At 49.4% G+C, this 20563-nt stretch overlaps 2 protein-coding genes across 4 annotated transcripts in view; one reads left to right on the top strand and one right to left on the bottom strand.

Moving 5' to 3' along the window:
• FITM2 (fat storage inducing transmembrane protein 2) overlaps positions 1–20563 on the bottom strand; it is a 67052-nt gene that overhangs the window by 9428 nt on the left and 37061 nt on the right. For 2 of the 3 annotated variants that reach the window (XM_045804682.2, XM_045804683.2), the window contains one exon: positions 14612–14764. The exons of the other annotated variant lie outside the window; for it this stretch is intronic. The gene's annotated coding sequence lies outside the window, so the exon portion shown is untranslated. The remainder of the gene's footprint in view (positions 1–14611; positions 14765–20563) is intronic. 3 annotated transcript variants of the gene reach the window in all.
• Positions 10642–19027, top strand: R3HDML (R3H domain containing like). The gene is made up of 5 exons (XM_045804685.2): positions 10642–10914; positions 13482–13600; positions 13710–13842; positions 15123–15238; positions 18621–19027. The coding sequence occupies exons 1-5, from the start codon at positions 10657–10659 to the stop codon at positions 18751–18753; spliced, it is 759 nt and encodes a 252-aa protein (XP_045660641.2). The 5' UTR covers positions 10642–10656; the 3' UTR covers positions 18754–19027.

Raw genomic sequence — 20563 nt, 5'->3', positions numbered from 1 at the left:
AGGGAATAGACATGCTAATAGATATATAGACATCGCGGTAAAAATGGTTTTATGATAGTTCATGACAGAATTTGCCTCTGCTAGGTATGAGACGCTCTGATATTAACTGTTTAGTTATAAAATCAATTTTTTAGAAATGCTAGTCATGACCCACTGAACATAATTTTACAACTCAAATGGGTGGGGATCTGTATGTAGTTCGAAAAACTCTCTGGAGGACCATGCCCTAGCCTTCCCCACCAGAGGGTGATAGAAGACCGCAAATACCAGGGTTCTGCCCCACCTGAGGCTTCCATTGTATCGCCTAATAGCTAGTTTCATCCCTCCTTTATCTATCCAGCAACTATTGTTACAAGTATATCGTCTTCAACCTCAAGGAACTTAAAATCTAGTGAAGGTGATCATCATTCATTTCCTCAGCCAAGCAACATTTATTAATCTGCCCTGCACCAAGCGCTGGGCTGGATGTTAGGACTGCCTGTGTGTTGAGTGGGTGAGTGTCCTTAATAACTAAAGATTATCACCCTTTAAAAACACAATTTCCCTAGTTGGAGGCAGACTCACTGACTCCATGGAATGGTTGCATGGAAATCATCTGAGGTTGCCATGGTGCTTTGGCCAGGTTGGACATGCATATATATAAGCTAATTAAATACAAGAAAAAGTAAGTTTGTGCTGCCTTCTCATGAAGAATTCTTCTTCTTTATAACCACATTACACTATAGTGCCACTGGATTTATAAGGAGATTACATTCTGCCAGAGTAGAATACATAAAAATCTTGAGTGTTTGTTCCATTGGAAAAGAGATCTTTATTTTGACAATGATCTTGGTTCGTTTTAAAGTATATTGGCCTGAATCACTTGATGAAATGGCAAAGAATAGGAGGTCTCTATGAATGAGGGGTATCATTAAAGGTTCTTTTAAAAATACACTTTAGGGGCACCTGGGTGGTGCAGTCAGTTAAGCTGGGGTTGTAATCTCAGGGTCATGAGATTGAACCCTGCACTGGCGCCCCTGGCCCCCGCTCTCTCTCTCACTCAAGTAAAAATAAATAAATCTTTAAAAAAAAATAAAAAATCTTTAAAAATAAAATACACTTTAAAAATACAAAATAAAATACACTTTATAATTTACATACTTGTTTGTTTATTTCTGTCTCCCCTACTTGAATGTCAACTCCAGAGGGCAGGGAACATTGCCTCTCTTGTTCACTGATGCATCCCAAGTGTCTAAAACTGTGACTGGAATCTACCAGGCACGCTTTTTTGTTGTTGTTAAATAAATGAATGAATCGTTATTAATATGCTGGTGTAAAGGAAGTTATTTTAAATTAAAATGGCTTTTTTAATAAACTGAAGAGATGACAGAATAATAATTATGAAATTATTATTTTTTAATCTTAAGGGGTTTCTAAGATTGTACATCACCAGGAAAGGGATTTTTCTGGTCCATAAAGTCTGAACGATGCTGCAGTAGAATGATAGTGGGTTTGGTAGAGGTTGCTTAGGGCCAATGAGGAGAAGACCCCATAGGACCCAGAAAGGGTCAGGGAAGAGTTCTTGGAGGAGATGATTTCTAAGTGGACATCAGGGGTTGTCCAGAAGAACAGTGGGAAGCGGTCATTCCAGGAAGAGCGACCAGCAGGTGTCCTTTTGTTGGCTGGTGTGTGTGAAATAATTCACTCTGGGTTGGGGGAGGGGGCAGGCAGCCCAGTAATTCTCCCAGTGGGCAGCCCGCTCTGTCCACAGCTCCTGGCCAGCCAGCACCAATCCCTTCCTTCTGAGCTGTTCTCAGCAATGTCTCCCCCATTCTTAACCTCTGGCTACCTCTTTCTGGCCGGAGGGGACGACTAGCCACTCCCTGGGGTGAGGCAGCTGAGCAAAGCCAATGTCTGCCAGAGGCCAGGCGGCCTGACTGCTAACTGGGAGGGGGTTGTGTCCTCTGGCCCTGCCCCCAACACACACCACCCCCGGCAGCTCAGCTCATGGGCACAGAGTCAGAAGGGCTGGTGCAGGAGGGGCAGGGACCCGGCTTTGCTCATCTACAGGCCACAGGGAGACCAGTAGGAGGGGCTGCTTGGACCCTCACCAACCCTACACCCTCCTCCACCCCCACAGTCTCCTATGGACCCCAGACTCTCCTCCGATCTCAGGCGGTCACAGGGCTGAGGTTTTGTTGTTCGAAAAAACATTGGTAAACTAGAAAGAAAAGCCAGGCACTGAATATCCCAGTGTGGAGAGCAGTTACCTGTAGGGTGAAGGAAGGGCACTGGGATCAGAGGGGGCATAGGCAAAGCTCTAGTTCTTTACCTGGGGGGTAGTCAGATGTTTACTTTAAGGAACTGATTAAACTATATATTTATATTTTATACATCTGGTACACTTGTTATATTTCACAATTTATGAGATGGTATATATTTTAAAAAGGAACAGCAAACTGGGAATAAAATACCCAGGTTCTAAGAAGAACCAGTTTTACGGAACCCTAATTGAGCGACCGGCACTGTGCTAAGTGCTTTATTGTGTTCGACTCTTTCTTCTCACAACAACTCCATAGGTAAGTACCGCTATCACTTCATTTTGCAAACACTGAGGCACAGAGAAGCTAAGAAACTTAGCCAAGGTCACACAGCTGGCAATCCATCAGACCTGGGATTTAGACCGGGGTCAGTATGCCTCTAAGACAAGTCACCTACCTCTCCGTTTCTTTGTCTGAAAAACAAGAACCCTATAGTGTCAGCTTTGTTGCCCAGATAAATAAGCCAAACCTTATTGTGCTAGATGTCATGCGTACAGTTGGCGCACAATAGATGATCACCTCTGAAATAAAGATGCTCATGTCTGGCTGCTCACTGTAACTTGTGAGACAGGCACTGCAAGGTGTCACTGTCCCCACTGAACAGATGAGAAGTCTGACTCCGTTCGCAGGCCGCGGAGGAGCCCGGAGGCCCAGAGGCTCCCCTTGGTCCCTTCCCGCCCCAGCCCTGCTGAACTCTTAAGGGCTGGCGGTGGCGGGGATGTGGCCGCGGGGCTCGTCTCCGGACTCCGCGCCCTGTGCAGGAATGTGGGGCGCCTCCGCGGTGGTGGCCAGGCGGGGGGCGCTGACACTGAGGCTTTTCCACTCCGGCTGCACCGTCCCGCGACACAGCAAATTCCATGACCACACCTGGCGGTGCAGCTGTTCAGGCTGGACCCGGAGGACGATTCCCCAATCCTCTGGCCGCCGGCCCCCGAGGGCGCGGCCTTGACCCCTAGTGGCCTCACACTGGGACTGCGGGCCAAGGCACAGGAGCACAGGGTGCCCCCGTTGGCTTAAGCCTGCCTGGCCAGCTCCAACCTCCAGCTTCCCCCACTTTTTTTGGAGGGGACCAGTCCTCTCTGACACCCAGGAGGTAAGGGGCTTCCTGGCTCAGCCCCCGTGAACATCCTGCTTAGAATCTTTAGTGGGAGAGGGAGGACTGGGAAGAGCCTTTAAGGGCACCCCTTTGGTTTCAGGGTTCTGGGGGTCCTTGGGAAATCAGCTTCTAAAAGTTTGGCCTGGGATGAGCCCTTTCCCTAAAGGGCTAAGCCCTGCTCTGCTCTCCCTGCCTCCCTCCCAGCCCCCAACCCCCACACCCCCATAGGGTAGCAGGACTGGACACAGGGCAAAGCACAAAGGGTGATCTCAGGTCCTCACCCGCCCTGCAGCTGGTGTGGCACCCAAGGCCTCCCACCAGCGAGAAAGGGCTTCTGCTCACCTCTGAGCCCATCTCTCAACCTCCTTCTTATACTCTCTCATCCCCGGAGTCTTCCCTAACCTGCCTTTTGTTCGCTTCACATGGACTGAACTCCTGCCTGCCTCAGAGCCTTTGCCCATGCTGTCCCCCACCTTGTAGTGCTGTCCCCAACCCCCACCCCTCTGTCCCAGCTTCACCATCCACTCATTTTTCTGCTTCTGCTCAGTCATCATGTATGACTATCATTACCACTCGTGGAGGGTCTTGCAAATTCTTGGGCCATGACTCTTCTGCATGAAGTTTAGAATCAGCTTGCCAACTTCCTCCAGAAAACTTGGACTTTTGGTTAAGGTTGTATTGAATCTAAAGAGTAATCTGGTGAGAACGGACAGCACACCCAAGTTCACTAAAAATGATGTGATGTGAGTCGCTGAAGATAGAGACACAAATCACACAGCTCCTTCCCTCAAAGAGCGTATTTGCTCACTCTCTTCCTTTGTCGTTGATTTCATTTCATGAGAGAAATGGGCCCATTTTGCAGATGAGCCCGAGACTCAGAGGAATTACATGACTTGCTTCAGGTCCTACAGTGAGGAAGTGGTGGAGTCTGTCTGACTCACGAATCTACTCATTGAGTCAGTTTGGTCTATGGGTTTGGCTTATGTGTGTCTCTGTTTGTGTGTTTGCGTGGAGGGTGTGTTTCCACGCACCCAAAGTGGAAAAACATCTATATTTGAAGATGGTTGTGCTGTGAGGTTGAGTAGGAGTGCAGACGTGTCTGCTCTGCTGGACGGTGACTTCGGTTTGTGTTGATGTTGGGGTCTCTGGCTACGTGTGTAGAGTGTTGGGGGTTTTGGTGGGTGTGGGGGGGTAGTCATGTGTACGGGGGAGGAAGTGTGTGTTGTTGGGGAGACAGAATGGGATAATTCTATTGGTGTGTGTTTTCTCTTATATAGGATTTTCATTTTATACTTGTCGAAAGAACTCTTTTAAACAAAGGTTTTTAAAAATCACATATAACTAAATTTTTTGATTAAGGTGTAACTTAATTTTAAGTGTTGAAATCTCAAGTATGCAACCAGATGAGTTTTTACACACGTTCACCCTGTGTCCACTGCTTGGGTCAAAACAGAAGGCAGAGACAGCCCCGGTCGGAGCTTCCATCAGTGCCCCTCAGTGTAGCTGCTTCTGACTGCCATTACCTTCAGTGAGTGTTACCTGTTCTCAAGCAGCTTGTCAACGGAACCACAGTGTTTCTCTTGGGGGAGGTTAACAGCCAACATTGAACGGACTTGGCTTTGTGTGCTAACATATATCTCACTGAATTCTCATAATAGCCAAGTAAGGTAACACCCCTTTATTGTTCCCATTTTACAGAGGAGGACATTGAGGTTCAGAGAGCACTCAGAGTCAGGTCGCCTGTCTGACACCGTAGCTCTGCTCCTTGCCCACTACGAGACCATCCTGCCTCCTTCCGGGTAACCTGCTTGAGAGGTGACACGGCCATCCGGGTGCAGACCTGGGAGCCCAGAGGGGCTTCTGAGTGTGCTTTATTTTCTGAGGAGTCAGTTTCTCTGCATCTGTCATGAGGCGTCTCCGGTTCTCCTTGCTGGGCCAGGAACTACCACTGGCCGCCCAACCACCGCTGTGCTGCGGAGACGCACCAGGCCCCAGGGGTCGAGTCCCGGCTCCCAGACTTACTTGCTGTGTGACTGTGGGCAAGTTGCCTCCCTCTTTGAACCTCTCATCCTCAACTATTAAAAGGAGATTAAAATCCTCATGCGTGGTTAATTAAGGTGGTAATGATTGGAAAATGTCGATGTATAGATGACTACCCCGTTATTTTGTAAAAAAAACCTTTCTATTGTAACATAAAACAAGTACAGAAAGTCACACAAAACAGTGGGGACCCCATAAGGCAAACTACTTGTAACCACCAGTCGGATCAAGAAATAGGAGCCCCTTGGGGCACCCGGGGTTGGCTCCGTTGGTTAAGCATCCGACTCTTGATTTTGGCTCAGGTCACGATCTCAGGCCACGACCTCAAGGTTGTGAGATTGGGCTCCACATTGGGGGGGCTCCGTGTCGGGGCCTCTGCATGAGGCAGCTCCCTGTCAGACGTGGATATTGTTTAAGATTCTCTCTCTGCCCCTCCCTGCCACTCTCCCTCTCTAAAAAAAAAAAAAAAAAAAAAAAAAAAGGAACCCCTCAAATGTCCCACCCTGGTCGCAGCCTGACTTTTATAGTATTTCTTTGTGTTTCTTTATAGTTTTATTGCCCAAGGACACATCCCTAGACCCTATAGTTTAGTCTTGACTGTATTTTTAAAAATGTGTATCTTTTAAGTGTCTACTGATTCCCTCTTCAACCCTTGCATTTTCTTAGCTTTTCTTTTGGAAGAATCTGCAGCACTTGACCTGAAGAGTTTTCAAGAGTCTGGACCCTCACTCTTATTTTTCGTGTGTCCCCCTCCCTCCAGCCCCCTCCCTCCCCTCCCTGGATTTGGAATGACGCAGATCTGGGTTCCAGGCCCGAGTCTGCCAGTCGCTATGTGACCTTAGACAAGTCACTTCACCGCTTGGAAACTCTTTCCTCAACGGGCAGATGAGAGGGTGACCCAGAAGTTCTCTAAAGCTTCCAGGTTTCTCAGGCTCCTCCTGCAAACACCATGCTTTTGTCCTGCAGTTTCTACTCAAAAGCGACTTTACAGAGTAAGGATCAGAGAGGCCTGGTTCTGGAATCCAGCTTCCACTGGGACTAGCCCTGTGAACTTGGCCAAGTACTTAACCTCTCTGAGTTTTCACTTCCTCATCTACAGCGTGGGGATTCTGGTACCTAACCCACGGAACTGGAGCAAGGCTTACATAGGATCCTGCCCTTCAAGCATTTAGTGCCTGGCACCCAGTATGTGCTAAATAATCGTTGGCTGTCATTGCTATTGTCGTTAGCTATTGTTTTTTAAGATTTTATTTATTTATTTGATAGAGAGAGAGAGAGAGAGAGAGGGCACAAGCTGGGGGAATGGCAGGCAGGGGAGAAGCAGACTCCCCACGGAGCTGGAAGTCCGATGCGGGACTGGATCCCAGGACCCTGGATCATGACCTGAGCTGAAGGCAGACACTTAACCGACTGAGCCCCCTAGGCGCCCCCACTATTGTTAAGGCTAACATATATTGGCTGCTTACTCTGTGCCAGGCACTATGTCCAGTGTCTTAAGATGTACTAACTCATTTAAGCCTGCCAACAGTGCCATGAGGCAGCCCCATTTCACAGATGAGGAAATTGAGGCTCAGAAAGGTGAAGGAACTTGCCCACAGCCACACAGATAGTCAGCCATGAACCTAGGCTGTCTAGATCCAAATCGGCTTGGCTAGCCACTGAGCAATACTGCCTCAAATACTGCTGCTCTCTAGAAGAATTTCCCCTTTGCTTGCCCAAGCCCTGAGAGAATTCCAGCAGGGGTGAGGATGGAGCGGTAGCTGAAGCCAGCAGGATAAACCCCAGGGGTGAGAAGGCGTTCCTACCCTAAAGTGAGGTCCCGGCTCAGGGCGTGAACCTGCCCCACCCCCACCTTTCTGATGGGTTGGTAGCCTGCTGAAGTGAACCTGGGAACAGGTGTAGACGATGAGGACAGCAGAGGAGCTCCCACCCGGTGGAAGGGCCGGGGTGTTGCTGGGTGCTTGCCCAGAGCGGTCATCTGGGTTTCTCTGCGTGTGTGAACCGGAGCGGCAGGAGATGGGGATTTTGTGTGTGGAGACATCTGTCTGTCTGTCTCTGTGCAGAGGCAGTGTGGCCAGCCTGCCTGGGTTCCCATCCCGTCTGTGCCACCCACTGGATATGTGACCCCAGCAAATGACTCACCTCTTTGTGCCTTAGTATCCGCGTGTATATAGAAATGGATAGGGTGACGATGGTAGCACCAGGCTGGCAGGCTTCCTCTGCAGGTTCAATGAGCTCAGCCAGGTAAGTGCCTAGAACAGTGCTGGGCTCTGAGAAAGGAGCAAGTGTCCAGCTTCTGTGTTTTCACAGGATTAAATGTGTAAAGGGTGAATTCCTGCATATGTCTGCGACGCACCCGAGGGTGCACAGTACGAGGGGTCTAAGGGGGGTGAGCTGTCCCTGTGGTTTGTAGGAGAAGGATGTGCTTGCGGGAGCGTGTGCGTGCCCGGGGGTGTGGCATGTGCACGCTGGAGGCATATGCATTCTGTAAACGTGTGAGGATATGCACTGCGGACCCCTGTGACCACACCAACAAGCTCCCAGCCCCAGGACAAGTCACTGAGGCTCCGTGTGCCTCAGTATCCCCAGCTGTGCAATGGGTGGGGTTACTACCTCAAAGGCAGCCGTGAAAACCATTGAATCCTGGAGGTGAGGCTCCCCACGTGTGCCAGCGCCCACGACGTGGGGGAAGCCCCGTTGAGCACGCTGACAGTGGGGCGTACTTGTCGGCACTCCTGGGTTTGTAAGTGCCAAGACTGTTCGTGTGTGCCTCCCCCGGGCTGCCGCGGGTCCCAGCCTGCCCTAGGCATGTAAGCCCTTAGTCCAGTTTCTTTCATGGGACATCTGAGGCCCAGAGAAGGATAGGGCCTTACCTCAGGACACCCAGCACTCTGGAGGCGGAGATGGGGCCAGACTGGAGCCAAGCTCCCTTGTCCTTCTGGCATGGTGGTAAAGGCCTGTGCAGGTCAGGCTTGTCCACCCCACCCCTCGCTGCCTCTGCCTGCCCCCCCTCCCCCGCATCCAGCAGGCAGCCGATCCAGCAGGAAGGTGTGTGCTTTGGCAGCAGGCACTGTCTGGGCCGGGAGGCTGAGGCTGGGTGACTGCCTAGGGTGGGAATTCCATCTGTCTGGGGAGAACCCCAGCCCGCAGCCCTTCACTGCCACCTGGCTCAGCGGCACCCTGAGGCTGAATTCTGCCTGGGGTTCTCAGAGGTCACTGGAAGAGGCGGCGGAAGGCTTACAAACGCTTCAACTTTGGGTTTTTTATATAACCTCTTTCTTGTAAGTCTCCCCCCTCCATTACAGATGTATTGCTTGTTATTTGTGAAGAATACAAGTAAGCAGAGAAGAGAAATTAAGCTCTTTCTTAACCTAGAAATACAGCAACTCAGAGACCAAAGGGGCTTTGAGAACACACATGCACGCACACATATAGACATCTGCATGCTCGTACATGTGTCTGTACACACACACACACACACACACACACACGCATACACACAGAGAACACGCTGTGTGCCAGGCACAGGTCTAAGCGCTCCACAAGTGTTAATCTGTTTAATCCTCATAACCGTGCTATAGGGTAGGTGCCATTATTACTTCTGTTTTGCAGATGAAGCACAAAGTGATTGAGTAACTTGCTCAAGGGCACCCAGTTGGTGAGTGAAATAATGGGGATTTGAACCCAGATCCATCACATGGTAGTGACTATCCTCCCAGGCTTTTCCCCTTTGCATTGATATTGGTTTGGTTACAAAAACAGCATCCTTTTTATATACTAACAGGGCCCGGGGTTGGACTTGGATTTGAATCCTGTCTCTATGGCAGACAAGCTGGCTTGACTTGGGGCTTGTCCCTTCATCTCTCGGGCTCAGTTTCTTCATCTGTTAAACGGGGACCTACAGTATCTGCTTCTCAGGGTTGGCTGAGCTTGTGTGTGTGGAAAGCACTCAGCCCAGGCCTGGCACAGAGTAGGCGCTCATCAGATGGGGCCAGGTTAACTGTCTACTCTGAGGCCGGACAGCTTTGTAGGGAAAACAGAGAATACTCTCTGGAAGCAAGGTGGCTTCCATGCTGGGGTGGGGAAGACAGAGCGAGGGCGGGGGGTGGCATTTCCTCCCAGAGTCCTTGCCATTGCCACATCCCTACCCCAACCAGCAGCTCAGCCCCAGCCCTGCACACCCCAGGTGGAAGAGCAGACGGCAGAGGCCAGAGGCGCCAGAGGGCGGGAGGGGAAAGCCCACAGATGGACAGGCGGAGCCTCCTCCCATCCGAGTCTGGCCTGCTGGAAGGGGAGGGGGCTGTGGCGCCCTGACGTCGATGCCATCAGCTCCCAGGGGACCATTAAAGTCACCGCGCTGCCAGGCGGGCCAGGGTGTCTGCAGAGGTCCCTGCATCCTCGGCGCCTGCTGCCACCCGCCTGGGCTGCCCGGCCTGGGTACGCGCCCCTGGGAAGCTGCTGTCTGGTCTCTCGCATGCCTGTCTCTGGCTCTCTTTTCTTTAACTCCGTTTCTCCCTCTGTCTTCTCTGTTCTTCCTTCCCCCGTCTCTCTCTCCCTCTGCTTCTGTCCTATGTTCTTTTTCCCCTTTACTGTCTCCCATTCTCTCGTCTTTCCACCTTTCAACTTCCTTCATCCCTGTTCTCTGTACCTTTTCTTTCCAGATGCCTTTTTGGTCTCTCTCATTTTCTTCCTCTCTGCTTCTCTTTTTCTCTTCCTCTTTCATCCTCTGCCATCTGGCTCTTCCCGTATCTCACTCTCAACCCCCAAAATGCAGCAACTCGGGGACGAGAGGGTCCTGCGTGATGCCCCAGAGAAGGTTGCCCCTGCCCCTCTGAGGGCATCGATGGAGCCGTTTGGAGCAGGATTGGTGAAGAGGGTGCTCAGGCTGGACAGGACTGGTGTCTGTCTCCTGGGCTGATGGGATGGAGCCCTGCCTTTGAAGGAGTAGCACCATCTGCCTCACGTGGCCTGAGCAGAATCAGCTACTGTCCGGGCATTTCCCTCCATCGCCCAATACACTGAGTCCACGGGGTTGGGAAGGGCAGGGTGTCGGGCACCAGGACTAGAGCTGAGTCAGGAGATCTTTGCCCAGTTCCCAGGGGTTAGCATCCTCGGGGTGGCAATGCTGGCGAACACTCAGGGTTTGGTGCCCTCATGCCCACCCCCTCCAGGCAGCCAGCTCTGACTGCACGTGGTGACGTGTGACCCTTCCAGCCAGCCATGCCCCTGCTGCGCAGCACCGTGGGCCTGGCGGGTCTGCTCTTCTGGGCAGGCCAGACAGTGAATGCCTTGATGCCTAATACCACCCTGGCACTGGCCTGGACCAAGGGCACAGCTGTGTGGCCCCTGAGTGGCCTCGGGGTGCCCCGGTACCGACGGAAGCGCCACATCTCTGCCAGGGACATGAGTGCCTTGCTGGATTATCACAACCACATCCGGGCCAGTGTGCACCCACCTGCGGCCAACATGGAGTACATGGTGAGTTCCCACGCCCTCCCCTGTGCCCTTTCCAGCGAATGACAGTCAATTCAGCGTGTTCTGGAAGGGCTGGACCATTTGCCAGCCTGGCCCCACTAGCCAGTATCTGGGTGTCTGGGTCCTGTGGAAAGGGCAGGAATTAGTCTACCCATTGTAGAGATGAGAAAACAAAGGCAGCTGCACAGGTCCTCCTGGGAAGCAGGGTCAGCAGACTGCTATGCAGGGAGCGTCCACTGTGTGCCTTGCCATAACCTACGCACAACCCTGAGCGTACTCCTTTTCTTTCAGGGTGGGGCTCATCACCTCCATTTTCCAATAAAGAAACTGAGATGCAGAGAATTAATTTCCAAAGGTCATCCAGCTGGGATTCTAACCCAAGTCTGCCGGCTGCTAAAGGTTGTAGTCTTAACAGATACTATACCCCGCCCAAGGATTTGGGCTCCCTGCTGGGGACCTGCAGGGGGTGGGTGGCTGGAGCTTTCCGTGGTCTGCTGGACACACAGACTGTACTCAGCAAGCCCGTGGAGGCAGAGTTTGGGGGTCTCAAGCTGAGGATAACTGGCAGCTGACCAGCTGCAGAAGCTATGTGTTCCCTTAAAGAGGCAGGGCCAGTGGCTGTCACCCCAGTCCCCCAGAAGCCAGACTCCGGGAGTGGAGGAGGGGAGCCTTTCTCCTTATCACAGTCCCTCCCCTAGGACCTTTGTCCCAAACCAGCCTGGAGAGATAGGCTTCTAGCCCACCCACAGATTTCTTTAAGGAAAGAGATTGTCAGTCCACCCCCTCCGAGACAAATGCGTGCTACTCAACAGCCTGAAAATTCCTATGCTTTTGCAATGTGTCCATTCACTTGTGTACGAGCTGCGGCTTGGAGCCAGGTCCATGCTAAGCCTCACGCACACTGCTGAGAACAGGATGGACAAGCGTCTTCCGTCATGGGGATGACAGAAAACATATCCACAACACAAGGTCTGGATAACATAGTATCCAGGAGGAATAAGGTGTTGGGGAGAGCCTGGGATAGGAGCCAGAATGGCTGGCAGCTGGAGGTGGAGCGTTGTTACTTTGTTCATTGAAGGACTCATTCACTTATTAGCACAGTGACTGGCACATGGAAGGTCCTTCATTTTTCAAACAAATGACACATTTATTGTGTGTGCAAGGCACTCATTCCAACAAGTGTTTATTCCATGCACGGTGGAACAGAGAGCAAAATGTCTCACCATGGACCCTGATAGGGTCAGTGAATGGGGGTGTGATGTTAGCATACTCCTTCCCTCAGTTTACCCCTTTGTTGCATGAAGGAAACATTCCTCTGCTTTCCCTAAGAGTGTGAATTGGACAACCCTGGGGCCATGTTTGGACCCCTCTCTTGGTATCCCTGTGTCTTCTTCACTAGCTGGCTTCTGCCCACAGGACAGGTATCCTGACAAAGCATCCTTTGCTCAAAGAAACTTCTCTCTCCCACCGCCTCCCCAAAAGTTCCAGTCCCCCGTTTCACATTCTCACACCCACCAGGATTGTAATGATTGCTTAATGTCTCATCTCCTTGCTAGGCTGTGAGTCCTGCGTCCCTAGAAATATTGTTCAATATTTGCTGAATGAACAAATAAAATGAATGAATGACTAATATCTCAGAGAATCCCCGGAAGTCAGAGTGGAAGGAAACTGGTATCTTTTTTTTAAGTGGTGTTTTTTTCAAGTTATGAAACTTGGGGCATTCACACATTGGAAAATTATGAAGCTGTTAGGAGGGGTAAGGAGGGTATTCTCTATGTGCCGAAGTTGAATAACCACTAAGTTATGTTTGGGTGAGTGAAAACAGCAAGGGGCCTGATAGAATGTCTGGTTAGCTGCTATTTGTAAAAAATAATAATGTAAATTTGTAAAAAATTTTGAAAAAAAATATTTTATATATACTTATGTATACTTAATCATATACAATTATATATACTTATATAATTATGTATGTGTGTATACTTGTACGGGTATAGAATATTTCTGGAAGAGGATGCCAGGAATCACAGTGATGGTTGCCTCTAGGGGGCAGGGTGGCTGGGGGAGCAAGGAGAGGATTGAGATGAGAGACTTTGCACTTTTCCTCCTTTGGGCATTTCATATATTATATTTGTGCCTGTTTTCACTATTCAGAAAAAAAACATTTTGAATTCAAATATTTAATGTTAAAATTTGTTTTAAGAATACAACAACCATACTAAAAAGCCAGTCCCCTCCCCATCACCCCGGGCTCAGCCACTTCTAGGGACTGCTAACTCCCAGACCAAGAGCCTGGGACCCGCTCAGAGCAGAGAACCCCCAGCCTGAAGTCCAGTGGGAGGAAAGGGTGCTGGAAGAGGAGTCAGAGATCTGGGTGTGGGTCTTGGCTCTGGTGTGGACTGTGAAGTCCTAGGCCTTCTCTGACTCCCAGTGTTCTAAGCTGTCGACCGGATTTGGTGCAGGGTTCCAAGGAGACGGAGGACGAGAGGCACCAGGGCAATGTGTGTCTCTGGACGCGGCTGGGATGATGGTGGTTGTCACCCTGGGGAATCTCATGGCCTTTCTCTCCCCAGGTCTGGGACGAGCAGCTGGCCAGGTCTGCCGAGGCCTGGGCCACCCAGTGCCTCTGGGCCCATGGGCCCTCACAGCTGATGAGATATGTGGGCCAGAACCTCTCCATCCATTCTGGCCGGTGAGTGACCTTCTGCCCTTCCTTCACTCGGTCACTCAGCAAGGTCACCGAGCAAAGTGGTGGCAGGGCAGCTTCTCCACTCCCCAGCCGGCCTTCTCTCCCTCCCCAGGTACCGCTCGGTGGTGGACCTTGTGAAGTCTTGGTCTGAGGAGAAGCGCCATTACTCGTTTCCGGCCCCCAGGGACTGTCGGCCGCGCTGCCCCTGGCGCTGCAGTGGCCCAGTCTGCTCCCACTATACCCAGGTACCCCTCTGTCGGGACAAACAGCCAAAGGAGAGCAAATCCAGGTAGCTTAGAAGAAAAAGAATATGGCGGAACAGAAATGACAGAACAGAGGTCCTATGGACTTCCCTTCACACAATAAGCGTATTTCTGGAGAGCTGTGTGTAGACTGAGTTGAGCTGACTGGATCTTGTTTTGAGTGTCTTAGGTGGGCTGACCAGATTGTTTGGCCACCAAAATGGAGATGGGTGGTCTGACAAGTTCAAGAATGCTTCTGAATTCAATAGGGCCGAACTGTTTCTAGTATTTTCTGTCTTCTCAGGATCCCACTATCTTTATTTATTATTATTATTATTATCATCATCATCATTTTGAGTAGACTCCACACCCAGAGTGGAGCCCAGTGCAGGGCCTGAACTCATGACCCCGAAATCAAGACCTGAGCTGAGATCAAGAGTTGGACGCTTAACTGACTAAGCCATCCAGGTGCCCCTAGGATCCCACTATCCTAAAAAAATGAAATCTAAAATAAAATGACAAAAATTGTAGCATATTTTGAGACTTAATATTGAATATGTTACCATTTGTTACACATAAAAATATAACGCGATATAATGTTGCAGGAAATGGAACCAAAACTTCCCATTGTGGGACAAATATTTTCTTCCAGTCTGTCCATCTCTCTGTGACCCATGTGGAGTTAAGGTCAAAAATCCACATTGGAGACCCTCTAGGACACGTGAGGCCTAAATCAAATTGTCCTTCCTGATATCCCAGGAGATACTATTACCTTTATTTTACCAAAGAAGAAACTGAGGCACGTCATGGTTAATTGACTTGGTCAAAGTCACACACTAGGGATATTGAGATTCTGATCGAAGGCTGTTTAACTCCAAAGTTTGTGTTTTAACCTCCAACACAATAATGATTTTCAAACTGGTTGCTAGGGAAAAAAGAAAGAAAGAAAATTAATAGAAAGGTATAGAAAATATTAGCATATATTATATAAGAAAAGATTAAATGTTGGTTCACAAAACTTTTGTCCCAACTTTTGTGTGTGTGCATGTTGTACACTGAGTAAAAATTTAAAATTCATTCCTTACTGTTGGTGGTAGTAAAAAACAAAAAAGCTTGAGAAACATTATAGCACAATGTGTCTCCAGGAACATTGGACAGGCAGACTGCCTTCCCCCAGGAAGACCTCACCCACCCTGAACCACATCCAGGAGCCTCCCAGCCCCCAGGAACCTGGGCCCCCCCGAGTCCATCTCAAAGCCTTCCCTGTCGCTGTCCTTCCTCAGATGGTGTGGGCATCCTCCAATCGCCTGGGCTGTGCCATCCACACCTGTGGCAGCATCAACGTCTGGGGCAACACTTGGCATCACGCCGTGTACCTGGTCTGCAACTACGCCATTAAGTAAGTGCAGCACTGAGACAGGGGGCTGTGGGACGGGGGTGGGGGGGGCTGAGTGGAATGGGCAGAATTCCAAGAAAAGGAAGATGCCCAGGATACCCTGCCTTCTTCCATTCTAAGTAACCTCAATACCATACAATCTGGTAGATTTAGAGTCAATTAATACTTCTTCTTTACCCAAATCGCAAGAAGTGATTGGGAGATAGACAGCGGACCAAGTCAGATGGATAGGCAGCCTCACGGATGAAGTCAATAGTAGAGAATATGGTTTCGATGTGCCAGACAAGCGGGCTTGCAACCATCTCACCCTCGAATTAGACCTGCACACCGACTGACTGGCAACACCTGAGAGCCACAGTCCTCTTCCAATGAGCGCAGCCGGCCCCTCTAGCGTGTCACAGGACGTAGGGCAACCAAGAACACGTGTTCCCTGCAGCCAGGCAGATCCCAAACGAAAGAAAAGGATAGAACAACTATGCTCAGCTCCTTCCTCCAGGCTCTCCAATCAGCTTCATGGGAGAGAGGTCAGGAGTGGCCTCTATACGCAAGTCTCTTGGAAACATGGAGAAAGAAGGATGGAAGTTCCCATCCAGCGTACGGTATACAGACTTGCCAACAATACTGATGCTCATATAAAAACAAGGACACATTCTAAGCAAACGTGATGTTTAGAATTTCAAAATTACATGCTGATGACCACCTTTTACTTTCAAGTAGCTCTTGACTGCTTACCAAATAGTTTCACCTCATTATCTCACTGAAGAGATGAAAGAGAAAGGAAGGAAGGAAAAAGGGAGGGATACTGGGAAAATATCCTCCTTTTTTAAGAATAAGAAATTGAGGATCAGAGAGGTTAAGTAATATACGAACGTCACAAAGCCAGGAGGTAGCAGAGCCGTTTGAAATACAAGTCTTGATTTCAAGTCTATGTTCTGTCTGCTATACTATTCCGATGTTCTGGAAGTCACTGGGAACCTGAACACAAATTCTCAAGCTATTTATTTGTTAGTGGTGACATCTATTAACAAAGTATCAGCCCAGCTTTATCAGACACAAAAATACAAAGCAAACTTCGTTACAAATAGCCTAAGGGACTGTTCCAACTTGCTGATACACTGAATTTTTGCAGCATTAACACTGTACTTGTTAAGATTTTTATGCTCTGGAGTCAAGACTCTCAGGGTTCAAATTTATGATTTAACTTAACTTCTATGTGCCTGTTTCTCCATCTGCAAAATGGGAATAAAATAGTACCTACTCACTGAGTTGTTGAGAGAAGTGATCTGACCAGGGTAACACCCCCGGGCTCATGACGATAGAATGCTTGTTGGCGCTTACTGCTCTGCCCAGATCTGGGTGTGATGTCCAGCTCTACCATGCGCATAAGAGGACTTTGTATAAGGCATCTCACCTCTATGGACCTCAGTCTCCTCTTTTAAAATTGGGCTGATCCTACCTGTGTCACAGATGATCACAGTACACAGTTAGTTGCCCATAGTACGTGCTCAATAACTGGTGGCTGTGGTTATAACTAGGTTAAAAACTCTTCGCGGGTGGGAAATAGACCTGATTCATTTCTATACCCTTTTACTACAGTGATTTCAACTCCCTCCCCTTTTTTTAAGCAAAACTTTTTTCCAAGTGGTTAAATTGAACAGAAAAAGAATGAATTTTATTCCATCACCCCCAGGTGTCTTCACTTCCCACATTCCCTGCCCCCAAACTTCCAGGAGCACCTTTTGAAAACTATACACTCACAGCATCTGGCACCAATCCTGATGCCCAAAACAGATGCTCTGGAAGTGTTTGTTGAATGAACAAGTGAATGAACCCTATATAAAACCAGAAATGCATACTCTTCTAAGCATTTCTTGGCTGACTTTACTTACAGTCATTCAACAATCGCTTTTGGAGAAAAAAAAAATCCATTTCTGCCCGCAAAGAGGGTTCATATAAGGTGTGAGAAAAGAAGGCACTGGATTTGCAAAGATAACACTACAGGCCAGTGGTAAGATTACCAGGCAGGCATGAGCAAGGACTGGGGAGATGATTTTGGGACTTGAGAAAAGAAGGGAGAAAAAGAAAAATCTGTGGGCTGGGTTGGAGCAGAGAAATGTGGGAAGGTGGGGTATGTGAACAGGATTCACAGCTGCTGGAACAGTCTGGAATGCCAGACCAAAAGCTGCAGAAGCTGCATGTGCCCTTCTGGGGGGGGGGGTGGGGGGGGGTCAGCAAACTAGGGCCCCATGGCAAAACCTCACCAGCTGCTTGTTTTCATAAATAAAGTTTTATTGAAACACAGCCACGCCGTTCATTTACATCTTATCCAGGGCTGCTTGCAATGCAATAGAGATATCCGGTCCACAAAACCTAACCCATTTGCTATCTGGACCTTTACCTGAAAAAATCTGCCAATATCTGCACAGGCGAGGGGAATCCAATAAAAGTTTCTGAGCAGGAGAATGTGATGACGGTGGCTGGTTGGTTTCTAACAGCTCTCTTGAGATGTAATTCACAGCCCATACAACTTGCCCATTTGACATGTACAATTCAATGGTTTTGGTATATTACACTATTAATTTGTTTTAATTGTGGTAAAATATCGATACCATCAAATTTGCCATCTTAATCATTTCGAAGTGCACACCTCGTGGCATTCCTTGCATTCACCATGTTGTACAACCATCCCACCATCTACTTCTAGAACCAGTCCATCATCCCAAAGAGAAAGTCTGTAGCCACTAAGCAATCACTCCTTACCCCTCTTCCCCCAAAAGGCCATGGTCTGTTGAGAGGACAAACTCAGGAGCAGGTAGGCTGGGTTTGGGATCTGGCCGTCGTGGAAATGGGCAGTGGTGGCCATGACGAGGCCTCATGGCCACGTGCCACCGTGATCAAGTATACTCGGCTTTTCATTACTCTAGCTCCTAGCCGCACAGCACTTTCCTAAGTTCTAAAGTGTTTGCACCTCGTTTTTGCAGATACCGTTTCATTTCATTATTTTATTCAGAAGAAATGAGGTGGTTTATTCTGTTACCAGCTGGCCAGTGGCAGAATCCAGTACCAGAACCCAGAGCAGCCCGGGTTGGGGACGGGAGGTCAGATGGAGGGAGCAAGAAAATCAACACTTACTGAAGAGTCACTGTTTGCCAGGCATGGTGCTGGGTGCAGGCACACAGGCCCCCATTATTTGATCTTTGCTGCCTCCCCGTGAGGCAGGGGAGTCTTCTCTTGGTTTTATGGATAAGAAACCAAGGCTTGCAGGTGTGACTTGCCCAAGGTCGATAGCCCATCATCCGCGGTGCTGAGATATGGAAACCTGTATGAACGCTGCCCACATTAACTCTCCTCTGTCCCCGTCTCCTTGGGACCTTTTCTCTTCCAGGGGCAACTGGATCGGCGAGGCACCATACAAGATGGGGAGGCCGTGTTCTGCCTGTCCCCCAAGTTACCGAGGCAGCTGCAGTAGCAACCTGTGCTTCTCTGGACTCAAATCCAATGGGCTCCTGTGGTTCTAACTCTTCCCTGGGCCCTGGAGGGAGCTCTGGTCCTCCCCCAAAGGCTCCCTCCCCAAAGACCAGGTGAAAGAATAATTGTTTTTGTAAGGGACATTATTGGGCTCTGTCCACTGATCTCAATTTTCCCTCGTGATTCCTTCCATTCCTGAAATGTCCAGCATGTGCTAGAAGAAAACACCTCCTGGCTGGCTTGCTTGCTTGCTTGCTTGCTTCCCTTCCTGCCTTCCCTCCCTTCCTTTCCTTCCTTCCTTCCTTCCTTCCTTCCTTCCTTCCTTCCTTCCTTCCCTCCCTCCCTCCCTTCCTTTTCTTCTTTTTCTTTCTTTCTTTTCTTTCTTTCTTTCTTTCTTTCTTTCTTTCTTTCTTTCTTTCTTTCCTTCCTTCCTTCCTTCCTTCCTTCCTTCCTTCCTTCCTTCCTTCCTTCCAGCTTTCTTCTCTCTGTCTTCTGGGAAAGAGGCTTGCATCTTTCATAGACTCAGTGCTCAGAGAGCGGGGGCTGGATGGAGCTGACTCTCGGGTGCCCAAGCCCGCGTGTCTTTGTCCATCCAGTGAAGGGTATTTATTAAATAATCTTTAGCCTGAAACCCACTCTTGTTCATCCAATAACAGCCAACTTCGAGGACTCGGGGTTTGCTCCGTGAGTTGAGAACATTTCAGGTCCAAGCTTTAAAAAAAAATTAACTGAAATTGACTTGTGGATTCAGGCCCCCCTTTTACAGATGGGTGCACTGAGCCTCCAAAAAGGGGTCTCATCTACTGATAGCCACACAGCTTGTCCCCAACAGCACCCAGGTCGGAGCTCAGGCCCTGACAAGCCCTGCAGGCTGCTGGACCCCTCTCTGGGCGTCAGGACTGAGAGTGCAAAAGCAAACCTGGCCGGAGGGAGCTGTCGTCTTCTGGACCTGTCTTTTTCTCTATCATTCCACACGTCTGTCTGTCTGTTAGTCCCTTTCTCTCTGCCCCACACCCTCTGTAAAATCTCATTCTCATTCCCATAAACCATTTCCTCTCTCCCCACCCCACCCCACCCCACCCAGATATCACGACACACAAAAGTCCTTTTGTTTCCAGAGATAGTAAAATCTCCCCCTCAGACCTTGCCCTCCAGCTGGGGCCCACTCCCTGCTTGGCCAGAGAGCACTCCATTCAAAGACCTGGATGGAAAATGGGCCCCTACATCCTGCTGGATGGAGTGAGTTTTCTACCCTCTTGGTCATTCCCACTGAGGCCATGGTCCTTGCATGTCAACCCCCCCAACCCCGGCCCCCAATAAAGTCCTTTGAGATCTGATGCAGTGGCGCGTTCTGGTCCCTCCCTTTCTCAGCTCCCAGAGGAGGTCAAGAAAGGAAGGAAACTGAGCAGGGGGAGATGGAGTGAGGGCAAAACCAGCTCTAGAGGAAGGCCAGGAGAGGGGGCTGACAGCCCCTACTCTGTGCCAGGGGCCACAACCAGCTCAGTGCACGCGTGCACGGGTGTGCACTACTATTCCCTTTTACCAATGAGATGAACGAGGCTTAGGGTGACCGCCCATTTCCAAATGCTGGAAATCTGGAAATGAGTGAAGAGAAACAAGGATGCTGTTGTGAGTTTAGTATTCGCAGATTATATCCTTCTTCCTTTTTAAAAAATTATTGATGTCTTTATATTGGGGAGGAAAAAGGCTTGCTAGCCCTATGCCAATTTCCTGAAATGTTCTGGAAATTTAAGTGGCACGTGACCCCTTGAATTAAATGGTACACATAAGGTTATATAGCTAGCAGGGAGCAGGCATAGGATTTGAATTTAGCTTGATCTGACCTCAAAGCCTGTGTGA

This window comes from Ursus americanus, chromosome 22 (assembly GCF_024610735.1).
Source record: "Ursus americanus isolate L20-20 chromosome 22, mUrsAme1.1.p, whole genome shotgun sequence".
NCBI classification, from domain to species: Eukaryota; Metazoa; Chordata; class Mammalia; order Carnivora; family Ursidae; genus Ursus; species Ursus americanus.
Note: the sequence above shows the minus strand (reverse complement) of the source record. Positions and strands in the feature narration are given on the sequence as shown.

Bases quoted from the DNA above. Each gene is read 5' to 3' on its own strand.
- R3HDML (XM_045804685.2), top strand. From the start codon at position 10,657: ATGCCCCTGCTGCGCAGCACCGTGGGCCTGGCGGGTCTGCTCTTCTGG. The intron at 13,601-13,709 runs GTGAGTGACCTT...CTCCCTCCCCAG, and splicing joins CTCTCCATCCATTCTGGCCG to GTACCGCTCGGTGGTGGACC. The intron at 15,239-18,620 runs GTAAGTGCAGCA...TTTCTCTTCCAG, and splicing joins GTCTGCAACTACGCCATTAA to GGGCAACTGGATCGGCGAGG.